At 25.5% G+C, this 13297-nt stretch overlaps 2 protein-coding genes and 1 long non-coding RNA gene across 6 annotated transcripts; 2 read left to right on the forward strand and 1 right to left on the reverse strand.

Annotated features, from left to right (window-relative positions):
• The first annotated feature begins 184 nt into the window (after positions 1 to 184).
• On the forward strand, positions 185 to 3200 carry TORIP (Torsin interacting protein). Its single transcript, XM_015327522.2, is given in 4 exon segments — positions 185 to 565; positions 662 to 1660; positions 1748 to 1828; positions 1830 to 3200. Coding segments are annotated over 3 exon segments (1143 nt in total). The 5' UTR covers positions 185 to 565; positions 662 to 820; the 3' UTR covers positions 2052 to 3200.
• A 1954-nt stretch (positions 3201 to 5154) lies between these two features.
• Positions 5155 to 9124, reverse strand: Kap-alpha1 (karyopherin alpha1). Of its 2 annotated transcripts, none has more exons than XM_015327501.2 (8): positions 8964 to 9124; positions 7497 to 7706; positions 7197 to 7391; positions 6762 to 6982; positions 6394 to 6657; positions 6009 to 6213; positions 5622 to 5925; positions 5155 to 5523 (listed from the first exon to the last, which is right to left on the reverse strand). In XM_015327501.2, exons 2-8 carry the CDS (start codon positions 7704 to 7706, stop codon positions 5327 to 5329), a joined length of 1596 nt encoding a protein of 531 aa, XP_015182987.1. In that variant the 5' UTR covers positions 8964 to 9124; the 3' UTR covers positions 5155 to 5326. The 2 variants fall into 2 exon arrangements, with proteins under 2 accessions (XP_015182987.1, XP_015182986.1); XM_015327500.2 differs by lacking the exon at positions 8964 to 9124 and adding an exon at positions 8102 to 8270.
• Positions 9125 to 9807: 683 nt separating this feature from the next.
• On the forward strand, positions 9808 to 13016 carry LOC149032378 (uncharacterized). Of its 3 annotated transcripts, none has more exons than XR_016176775.1 (4): positions 9808 to 10307; positions 11156 to 11502; positions 11684 to 11795; positions 12289 to 13016. It is a non-coding gene; the product is annotated as an uncharacterized LOC149032378 (long non-coding RNA). The 3 variants fall into 3 exon arrangements; XR_016176774.1 differs by lacking the exon at positions 9808 to 10307 and having other exon boundaries at positions 10821 to 11502; positions 12289 to 12333; positions 12413 to 13016; XR_016176773.1 differs by lacking the exon at positions 9808 to 10307 and having other exon boundaries at positions 10754 to 11502; positions 12289 to 13015.
• The last annotated feature ends 281 nt before the right edge of the window (positions 13017 to 13297 follow it).

A 13297-nucleotide genomic window follows, 5' to 3' on the forward strand; every position in this document is an offset into this window, starting at 1 on the left:
TAAAAAAAACTTATAAAGAACATAACATATGATGGTAAGTTACCGACTGAACACGGTTGAAGTGTCGATAACAAAAATTGATGAAATTACATTTACCGATCGAGTGAATTTAAAAAAAGAAATAGAAAAAGCAAAGAATATACAAGAATAGTTTCGTATTTTTAGAAAAATAGTAACTGTACGTATTTGTCATTTATTTATATCTTTTTTAAATAAGATTATTAATAATCTTTATAGTTTTATTAAATGTGATATCTTTAACAATCAGTTAAACGTCAAATCTTCTTACGAGTTATTACACATTTAGATTTATTAAATAATAATAATAAAATAAGTATTTAATATTTCATTTATACATTATATTGTGTGTGTGTCAAAATTTCTATATCATATTTTTAACCACTTAGATTTATTTGTACACGTAAACGGAGTATTATAAAATGTAGTGCAGCTGGTATTAACCAAATCTGAATTCAACAGACAGATCAACATTATTTATAAATATATATATCATATTTATATTACTTATAATATTAATAATATTAGTAAATGATAACACGAAAAGGTAAGCACATATTGAAATCAATGATTTTCTATATTACACTTTTATGTGATAAATAGAAAGTAAAATCAATGACATTTAGGTTATGTTTTATTTTAGCACAATTAATAATAAACTGTAAATAATACTTTGCTAAGAACAAATCGTGAGATTAGGAATATAATATAATAATTTATCTGTGGATTTGTTCTTTTACATAATTTCATTCATAATTCATTATTGAATTTCATTGAAATTCATTCAGAATATATTTTTCAAATGCAGAATGAGACTATAAATTATGAACACATTGTACCAAAATGTCGTCCTCCTATAAGAAATGTTAAAGAATGTACAAATAAAGTTGAAAATAACGATAAAAATAATAATCATAATATAAAGAAGATACTTGTTACTTCAGAAACATTTGTATATGAACAAATAACTAAAATGAGTGATTCAAGTAATATTACCAATAATAAGAGCAACGAAGATACTCAAAATATTACAAATAACGATATTTCTGAGGAAGAGACAGATTCAAAAGAAGATTTTGATGTAACAGATAACTCATTGCTTAATCGTTCTAGTTTTAATAATATTGAGCAAATATCTACATCATCACCTAATCCTAAAGAAAAAAAGCAAAGTTATACAGAAGATAATAAAAATAATGGAGGGTCATCATCATTTTTATATATATTTATATTTTCTATGATTATATGTATAATAGCAATTTCATATTATAAATATTCACCAAATCATAATGATCAATTGACACCAATTAAGAAACAAAATTCAAACAAAGATATAATACAAGAATTTCGTAAATCGGTGGACAGTGTCAAATCAAAATTTCACAATCAAACTTCTAAAATGTGGATTGAATTTCAATCTCAGGTAGAAGAAGTTGTTGATGAAAAGAGCAAAACTTCCATTGTCCTTTTACTTGGTAATGAAACCAACACGATCAAATGTTTTGCACATTTGTTTGGAAGCTTAAGTAGCAAAGTATTAGGCAGTAATAATTATTTATTGTTAAATGCGAGAAATATTGGTAATGATCATGGAGAAATTCTTACTAAATGGAAACCAGAGATTGTGAAAAATAAAGTTGTGGTAAGTTGACAAATATTTTGATATATAAATGTCGTATAATATATTTACATTGAAAATGAATAAACGTTTATATATACATTTGTTTAGATTATTGAAGATTTGCTAAGTTTGGAAACTGAGTCTATTAAATCATTGCATAATTTATGTGATACAAATAATCCTTTGGTTTCAAAGTCTTTTTTATATAATTACTATTATATCCAATGGTTACGAAGGATTACACACAAATAAATTTGTAGAAGGTAGACTCACTGACAAATATTCTAAGACAATTGATTTGGATATTTTAGATCCTTTAATAACACGAATCACGGATGGTCCAATAATATCTATTTTTCCTGAATCAAACATGAAAGAAAAACATAACATTAAAGAATGTTCGTTTCTTTAATTTATATTATCTATAATGTTTGATTTATTTTCTTAAGATTTTTGTTTAATATGACCCTAGTAGCACAAAATATTGAAAAATATTGAATACATGTCTATTTAATATTAAAAAGACATTTGAATTTTTTTGTTTTTTTTTTAATATTAAATACCCATGTATTCAATATTTTTTTTCAATATTTTGTATTACTAGGGAATATATTAGAGTGAAGAAAAAAAGAAAACTAATGTTACTGAAAGATATTTTGTTATTATGCAAATTTATTTTGTTATGCGAAATAATGATACAAGAACGATATTTGTAAAATGAACTATGTTTAAGCATAATTCAAGATAATTTCTACAAACTTATAAAAAAATATAACAGCGAGATAGATGCCTCTGATATACATGTAACGCTACAGATTTTGCCTACAACGGCCAAGAGATTAAACTAGAGTTTTTTTTTTTAAAGGTATAGTAAAATGTATTATTACTTCATGCACTTGTGACACTTCTTCTCACATTTTCATTATTACCATTACTATAGCGTAATTTAGTCGGCAGTCGTCAGCGTTGATTAACAGTGTCAGTCAGAAATCGTACGTTTATGAGAGAGTGATGAGTTGTTATCTCATTGCCAATTTATAAACATTTATTTAACCAATTATTATTTGTATTTGATGAAACAAATAAGAATTTTCTACAAATATTATCTTTTATTTAATTTTGTTCTAAACAAAAATTCGAGCTAATATATATATATACTAAATATATATATTTAACTTATATTAATATACATATTAACATATATTAAATATATATATTTATATTTAAATTTATTAAAAAAATATATATATATAAAAGATGTTTTATTAATTATAAATTCATTAAATATAATTAATTATATAAAAATATTTAATTTATAAATAACAACATTTCTATGTATGTTTCATTTTATAATCTTCGTATAGAGAATTTTGTATGAAAATTAAATCACCCTATTTGTTTTTCATTTTTTGTTATAATCTTTTAGTTTTATTCCTTCGTTTGTTTGTTTTTTTTTGTTTTTTTTTTTTTTTTTGAAGCATTTATTATAAAGTATTTATTTGTATTTCTATTATTGAGTGATAATACATGCAATAAAACGTTAGTAAAAACAAAAAATAAAGAACAGAAGATTAATTTCTTCTTAATATGCTCTTATACACTACATATATAAGTATAAAATATTTTATAAATTGGCAACAAGTATACTCTCGTAGCTTTGTACACTTTGTCATTGAAATAATCAATCGACAAAGTTTGAAGCTAATTGAGTTTCAATATGATACAGTCGTTCTCTGTCATAATTCATCATATCGGTAACTAAAAATTAGGGAATTATACATAGAGATTGTATATAATATAGTATGGTATCATCAAACCTAAATAATAAATACAATTTATACAGTCATAGACAGACCCCTTTTTTATACATAATGTCCAAAATCTAAATGTGTGCTATACAATAGTAATATTATAATCAATTTATAATTCTTATACAATAGAATTTAACTTGTTTGCTTGTGAATTGTTACAGACAATCCTTCCAAAAATTTTCTAAATATTTAAAAATTAATAATATTTTTTACACATTATATTAATCACAATAATAGTAATCAAAAATATATCTTCTTCTTTTTTTTTCTTCATATTAAATCAACTTTTTAAACAACAACCACCATCATCATCATCTTCGATCAATCGAAAAATTTACAAATGTTATACTATTGTATAACACGAAAGATGTATATTAAATATTTAAAATGAAAAAGCCAAGAAAAATGAAAAATAATTTATAATTAATATTCTAAGCAAAGTTTGTATACATAATACCATTAGTTTCTATATATATATACCATCTTTTTCTCTTTTTATCTTCTTCTTCTTCATCATCATCATCATCATCATTATCTTCGTCATTTAAATATTAAAATTTTCATGCTATTGCTTGCAGATATTTTTGTTTAGAAAATTAAAGTGTGTGTTTTTTGTTTTTTTTTTGTTTACAATTGTCTGATCATTGTAATTACGGTTTTCATCTATCAGGGCACTCTGTATAGAATAGCCTTAATATTACGAGATACGTATTTACAGTAAAAAAGTTTAATTGGTCATATTTTTATTAATCTATCATAGTTAAGAGACGATGAGTAGTAGTACCACATTGTGTAATGTTGTCCGAATTGGCTGTAATAGTTAGTAGAAGTAGTAATAGTCGTTTACTTCAGTAATACAGTAAATCTTGCAAGTTGTGCAAGTCGTCATTATTGTTGCTGTGTTGATGTGTCGTAATTCTCAGTCAGTCATGTCGTAATGTGTACGTATAATATCTGGCTTTGAATATAATCGATCTCTCTCTCTCTCTCTCTCTCTCTTTGTTTTTTTTTCTTCTGTTTGCCAACAGTTTTAGCACTTAAATCATACTTACTTTTTAAGCACTAATACAATGGTTTCTGTTGTTTTTTTTTCTTTTTTTTTTTTTATATCTCTGTTAAACTGAACGCTTTACGCTGCAAAAGTATATACGAATAAATTTACTGATCAATCAGTAATATATATATATATGTATATATATATATATGAACAAACAAAAGCTTGATAAAAGCTTTGACAATTACAATTTAATAAAGATTTATTTTGTTCAGAATAAGAGCCAAAAAAAGCAAAAGATATAAGAACATTAATCCCTTCTGCTATTATCACAAGTCCAACTCTGATACAAATTGTGAGACAAATATACAAATAAAAATCGAAATAATAGTTTCGATTTGTTTTGCGAGATATTATTATTATTTGCTCACAAGCTGCACTATTTATCACATAGCGGAAGAGGTTAATGCAAAATTATATGACTTTGTAAAATTAAAACACCTTTGCAAGATAAGAAAATGTATCCCTTGCACCTTCATTTTGTTAAGAGACAAAAATCTAATAATTTTCTTTTAAAAGGGGTATGTGTGTACTATTGATATTTTTCCTTTTCTTTTTTTTTTCTTTTTTTTTTTTCAATGACTGATATACCAACTCAAAAGCATTTGTAATAATAATAATACAATGTATGAGAAAACTTGTACAGCTAGTTTTGTTGTTTTTTTTTTTCAGTATGAGAAAACTCGTATAGCTAGTTGTTATTTTTCGGTTTTTAGAGATATTACATTTCTCATGAGATTAAGGATCGTAAAAGATAGCGCATGGAACAGTCGTATTCAGAAGCACGTTATTCCAGGTTTCAATCAATATTTTTTTAATCAATTAAAATTCAAAGCCTTCAACTGGAAGTTGAGAAGAGTCGGGTGCTGTGAACTGAAATTGTTGTCCTTGCGAATCAATAGATGGAACAATTCTTGTATCTTCTTCCTCAGATCCGAAATATCGATCGATAATATCAAAAGCTTTTTGATAAATGTCCGTATTTCTATGAGATTGAAGAAATTCAATTTTGTCTAGGCCTACAAAAAAAAAAACAAGAAAAGAACATTATAAGTAAATATATAATTAACGTTTAAATATATTAATTAATTAATTTGTTGTATTAATTATACATTACCATAACATTCTTCGATCAAAACTGCATAAGGATTTATACCATTGTGCATAGCAGCATCTTGTTCACCAAGACGTAAAATATTTTCTAAACCATTTAATGCAACCTGAAGGATCTTTGTATCCATGACTGTTAATAAATCGCACAATGGTGAAATACATCCTTGTGATGCAAGATAACGAATTTGTTCTGGTGTACCACCACTGGTAGCATTTGTGATTGCCCAAGCTGCTTCTTTTCGAGTTTTAAATTCAGCTTTTTCTAATATGTCAATTAGTACAGGGCAAATATTAGCATCAATAACAGCCTGCAAACAATAGTATTAGTTTTATTCTTCATAATTGATGATTCTTAATTCAAAATATAAAATATTTTATTATCATTATTCACCTGTATTTGTTGAGGGTTACCAGCAGTGATATTAGAAACCGTCCAACAAGCTTCCTTACGTACAGCTTCTCGTGATGAATTCAAAAGATGTAATAAACAAGGTAGCGCAGAACAATTTAGTACAACTTGAGTTTGTACATCATCACCAGTAACTATGTTACCAACAGCACGAAGAGCTGCGCTCACTACATTATTTTCTTCACGCCTAAATAAATAAAACATAAATAGATTATTTTATAATCATGTATATTGAACATGAATAATTAATTTCTAGATACCATGTACTTCTAACTAAAATCACATTTTAATATCTAATGTAATATTATAATTCGTTTATTATTATATATATATATATTAATGGTAGCATATTAAACAAAATACTTACATCAAAAGTTCTACAAGACGCCTACAAACACCGGCATCTATAACTGCTTGTATTTTATCATTTGGGCCATCGCTTAAATACGACAAAGCCCAACAAGTATCAGCAAGAACGTCTGAATCTGAATGATTAAGAAGTTGTCCTAAAACTGGTAAAGACGGTGATACTTTATGAAAGTGAGGTGCAGGATTTTTGCCACGACAGAGATTTGACAATGCCCATACAGCATTCCGTGTCATTGATAGATGCGTGGTTTTAGAAAGAAGTCTAAAAATATAACAAAATTAAATGAAATCAAATATAATGCAAGATATCATATCTACAATTATTAAGAAACATGTAAGAAATAATGAAATTTAATAAAAACATACTGTAGAAGAGGTGGAAGGACACCAGAATCTATAACATTATCTCTACATTCAGGACTATCTCCTGCAATATTGCCCAAAGCCCAAACTGCTTGTTCTCGTACATCTTCGTATTCGGAACTGAGTAACGATATAAAAGTAGGTACAGCTCCTGTTTCTATTACCATACGTGTTTGTTGAGATGTTCCACTCGCAATATTTGTCAAAGCCCAAGCAGCTTCAAACTATTGAATAACATATAACATTTATTAGTTTTGAAATATTTATAAAATACTTCTTGTGATAAATATGGTAATGGATTCATAACACAGATGATGATACGATGATCACGTTACCTACAAAAAGTATATAATTGTTGGACCTTTCCATTATTCACACTAAAAGTGATAGAAATATTTTCTTCATTAATGTATAGATTAATAATATTAATGTACAAACCTGAAGTGTACAATTACTATCATTTTTCAAAAATTCAACAAATCGAGGTACTATTCCTGTATGTATAACTTCATCTATAGGAGGATTTGGTTCTCTCGATAATAACTTTCGGAATTTTTGAGTAGCTGCTAATTGATCTTCTACATTAGGACTGTATAACGCTTGTACCAATTTTTTTGTTATAACAACACTTTGCTGTAACATGAAAATAATATCACATTATAAATAACAAATGAAATTTCATTAATATAGAAATATTATAATTATAATAATTGGACATAAAAAAAATATAGATTTTACTAATTGTGGCGTAGGTAGAGAATATTCGTCTGTAGTTGAAACATTATCCTCGTCGGAAACAATATTAGGTACATTACGTCTTTTTGATAATTGTTGTTCACGTTTTTGTTTTCTTAATTGTACACCTTCTTCTTCTCTACGTCGTCTTAATTCCTGTGAGTCTAAACCCACATTTTTATAACGATACTTATGTGTCGGCCCACTTGACATCTATATTAACATAAAGTTTCACATTATTTTACATGAAATATATTCTTTTGTTTAATAACAGTACATATCAAGAATAGATATCATGATTTATACAATAAACATATATTACATGAAATATATTGTATGACATGTTGTATCATATTCAATATTTCAAAGTTAAGAAAATGAAAATAATTAATTTCTATTAAATTACTTTTGGCATATCAAATATTATCAAAATATTTCTAACAACATAATATACATGTTATATCGAAGTGTAATACGTTTTTGTTAACGTGCACACTAAATGTGCGTGCGCATAAATGCATATACTCGAATACAAAGCATTTTCGTTATACCTTGACAACAAGACATTACAAATAATACAAATGGACAAATAGTTTTGACTTTGTTACCTCGTAAGTTTTATCAATGATTTGGAAATAAATAGAATTATTGATAAAAAATGATATAAAATGGATAAAATTAACGTAATTATTTTCTTCGTAACGCGGTACTCTTGTACACACAGCTACTTGGTTACGTACGCGTTTCCGTGTGCAAGGTATTCGCATGCAACTCCCCCACCCCCTTTTTTAAAAGCTAATACAAACGTATTCGCAAGCGCACCATATATATATATATATACATAGCAATTGTACGTGTGGGGTATTCATGCGCGCGCATGTACGCGCATTTCACCAGTAACATTAACATAAAAGTAATTTTACCGACTAATCGTTTCAAAATGAATTCAATAAATATTTCTTGACAAATACTAAACTAATTCGAATCAAATATTAATACATTAACGTATCGATAAATATATTGACATAATTACGATTGAAAAAAAAATATATATGTATGTATGTACATATATATATATATATATATATATATTATTCTTAGTATTCTCGTTTAAGGGTTAGGTTTTTAATCCACAGGAAATAATGTTGCTTTTATTTACGAGAATAATCGACTATATCAAACGAAAATAGAATCGAGATCCGTGTATTACACGGATATATATTTTAACGATGACGATGACATATTTTTCATGATGATACTTCTTTCTTTATCTTTATTTCTATTTCTCTTAATCTTTATTTTCTTTCTTCAGGGTTTTTTTTTTTTTGCAAGCATTAGACATTTTCGCACACGGTAGATGGACTGACATTGGCCTGGAATCGTCTCGATTCATCGATACGTCATTATTATCATTTCAGATGATTACGCATTAGTTTAACCGAATTAATATTGATCAAATGTAATACTTACGTTTGTAAAATATTTTTCAAGACTTCTGTTATATGTAAAATATCATAAGAATATATGTGTATCTTCTACCAGCCACTGCCACACTTTTTTTCTCTCCTTAGCAAACTTTGGCAAGCAATCGGTGTACCTTCTTCTAGTCTTCACGCGCAAGGAATCACGGGGTTAACTAACGACTTTCTGATTGGTTCCTTTATATTACTATAAATATTTTTTTACCATTCTTCTAGTTTTTTATTACACTTCAATTTATTCGAATTTATTATTTATACAAGAGTATAGATTTTATTTTCTGTTTTGTCCATCAATATTAAAACTTTATTATAATAATCTTTTTAAAATTAATGACACTTCAATCGAAATAATAAATTACCATTTGCATCTTTAAGGGAATAGTTTTTTTTATTATTATTAGGTATCATCATTCTTACCTGATATTACTAGAAATAGTTACCAAAGTTTGTGGCACGCTATTGGAGAGAAAATGGAGTTGTATTGTTCTGAGATTTATTTATTTTTATTATGTCTATTTTGTGCAAAAGTTTTTTTTTAAATATTTATTTCTTTGATATAATTATTAATGATAATAAAATAAAATTTAATTAATATGTATACATTTTGTATTCGTAAATTTGTCTATTCATACATCATAAAAAATAAATAGAAATTCTTTTTGGAATAACCAATGAGAAGATTGGAATAACTAGTAACAATTTAGGTCATCAAGTTTTATACACTGTTTTATTGGAGTTTTTTCAAGTGAAGTATTATAATATCTCTCTTCAAATATTATATTTTACAGTAAACATATTTGACAATGTAGTGCATAATCTTTTAGAATAAATACAATTAATGAATATAAAATATATTGCAATTTCATAATAAAAATATAAAAAGTATTATAAGACAAAGAGATTTATATTAGTTAGCATGTTCTGTCTTATTCTAGTAACATATTATTAGCCAATCCACGTTAACGGGTCAATACCGTAGCACGTAGAATAAGAACCCGTGTTTTATGTAGCATGACAGTAATGTTAATAATAAGTTGATTTTTTTTATTAACAATTATTCATTTTTGAATATCATTACAAATAAAAAACGAATTGTATCAAATAACCTAGATTAAAAATTTTAATTTAATTTGATAATTTCACATATTTTTTACCAAGGGTTCTTAAAATCTTATATACGCGATTGAGTAAGAGACAAAGATAGAATATGATAATGTAACGTTTACCTCTTTGTCTTCTAAAGTTTTATGTTTTTAATAATAGTGAATCATACAATGTATATAACAATGATCAAGATAATAATATAATCAATCATGAAACTGTATAATTAGTTGTAAAAATTAACAAATTATCATTATAAACATGTTGTATACCTTAACACGTTGAGCGCCACGTCAGTCATCTATGACTGACACTAGACTTTCAATTTAGGCCGTGTCAGTCACTGGTGACTGACACATTCAATTATTTTTTTAATACAAAGTAACGCCTGTGGCCTGACGGGAATTCCCCTAAGAATTCACGTGGCGCTCAACTTGTTAATTCATCATCATGGGATTGAAAAATCGTTATTTTTACTTTTCCTATTTATACATTAAATGAAAAGTAAATTATATAAATTTATAATGCAAATGTTTAATTTTTTTTAATAGTCAAATAATACAGTAATAAATTATTATCCTAATATAAATATAAAAAAAGAACAATACAAAAAAGGATACTATTATTAGATACATAACTATGAATTTTTATAAGTAGCAATGAATTTAAAAAAAAAAAAAATAATCATTCACACAATATTATCAAATAATAATTAATTTAAATAATAACAATTTATCTATAATAATGAAATCAACCCCCATGAACTATTTGGTAATATTACTTTAAAAAAATAATCATCCATTATTATTAAATAATTAATTTAAATAATAACAATTTACCTGTAATAATGAAATCAACCCCCATGAAATATTTTGTAATATTACAATGAGATATATGATTTTCGTTAAAAAAAAAAAATAATAAAAGGCCCCTATATAATAACAATAACAATAATAATAATAATAATAATAATCAACTATTTTGATGATATTTAAATGTCCTGTACATTTAAACACTTTGGACATTTAAAAACGTGAACATTTATAGAAACGTAATAAGCCTTGCATTATTCTTCTATAGGTAGTACGGTCGACTATTCTTTTGTAGGATAAGCCGATAGGTTGAATTGATAAAGATTAGAGGTAAAAAGGGAGGTAACACAGGGTCCAAGGGTGTTTGGAGTTAGGCGACAGAAGTCACCCAGCGAAACGAACCAGGAGTAGATGGGCAAGGGGATGATGTCACATAGGGGTCTCTCCCCGTCTAAATACATACAGATGCAGGCCGGATTGATGCATTGACTGAGAGTACAGTGACGTAGAAACGAACAATGTAATATCAAAAGTAGACAGACAAAACAACAACAAAAAAAAAGAAAAAAAGGAAATCAAAAAAAAAATTCGCCATTTTTTTATTCTTTTCACGAGGTAACAATTGAATTTAAAATAATAATATTTAATTAATTTTATATTTAGTAGGATTTATTATGTTATTTAATGTTCTATTGTTAGATAATTTCAGATAATATTTGTTATAATAATTCAGTATCTTCAAATATTAATATATTAAATAAATATAATATTATAATTTGTGATATTTATGTTATAGATATGTGTATCTCACGTTACTAATTGGTATATGTTATATAAATAATTTTAGCTGTATATATTATCTTTAAAATTGATATTATACAAAATTTATTCGATATATACAAACAAAGGTAATTAATTACAAACATAATTTGACTTTTATTTTTGTTTTTGTAGATTTAGCAAAGTAATACATATTAAAGATTTGAAATATTATAAATTACTTTATATAAATACTATATAAATTAATTTATAGTAAATATATATATAATACTATAAATTAATTATAATATAATATTATATAATATATATATATATATAATACTATAAATATTACTATAAATTAATTTATAGTACATTTATAGAAATTAATAGAAATTATTTTAAGAAATAATTTATAGAAATACTATAAATTAATTATAATATAATATTATATAGAGAGAGTATATATAATACTATAAATATTACTATAAATTAATTTATAAAAATACTATAAATTAAATTATAGTATATATATATACATAAAATATATTTCTATATATAAATTACGTTAATATTTCTTTTATTTTATTTTTTGTAATCTTATTTTATATTTAATTTTTATATAAAAAAAATGTATTTTAGGTTTTGTAAAATTTTTGAAAAAGACCACCATAGAGGGAGCAGAAGGTAAAATGAAATTTATATATAATAAATAATAATAAATATATAATGAAATAAATAATAAAAATAATAATTGTAATTTTAGTTGATATTTTGGCGTATCTCGCGAAGATTTAGCCTACGCTATTGAGAGAAGCTTCGTTTGGATGACTCATGCGATCTCACTTGCAGACTCCCCTGCTACTCCCTTATCGTAGTCATACACAATAGAGAATGGTAAACATAGTAAAGGTAACTTGCATGGACCAACTACGTGTAGAACGACGACGACGACGACGACGACTACGAAGAGGAGGACGACGGTGTTCACGGCGATATGCACGATGTGCCAATCGTTCCCCCTTTCTAGTTTGCTTCGACTCTCATTCTATCTTTATTTCTCTTTAGTTTTGGTCCAAGCAAGCCACGTGGCAGCATCCCCTTCTTTCCCCTTCACCCCTTCTCATTCTATCATTCTCTCATTCTCTTTCTTTCTTTCTTTCTTTTTCACCTCACTTACTCTCTCTCTCTCTCTCTTTTTCTCTCTCGTCTCAACAATTGATTACCCAACGAGCAACTAGAGCCAAATTGTGATCGTTCTCGAAAAGTAAAAGAGTTCATTGCTTTAAAGTTGATATTTTATATCATATATATATATACATATATATTTTATTTATTCTAAGCGATTAATGATCTCAAGATTATATATATTTATATATATATATATATATATATATATATATATATATATATATATATATATATATAGCTTGTATGTATTTTATATTATTTAATTTGTATTTATTTTATTAGCAATATAGCAATTAATTAGCAATTAAGTAGCAATATAATTTTTATACTTATTAATTTGTATTTATTTTATAATTTTTATATTTATTAATTTGTGTATTTGTTTTATAATTTTTATATTTAATAATTTGTATTTATTTTATATTTAAATATTTGTATTTATTTTATTTTGTCAGGTTGC

The sequence above is a fragment of the Polistes dominula genome, unplaced genomic scaffold (assembly GCF_049000335.1).
Source record: "Polistes dominula isolate Pdom_NZ unplaced genomic scaffold, Pdom_raw_medaka scaffold_35, whole genome shotgun sequence".
NCBI classification, from domain to species: Eukaryota; Metazoa; Arthropoda; class Insecta; order Hymenoptera; family Vespidae; genus Polistes; species Polistes dominula.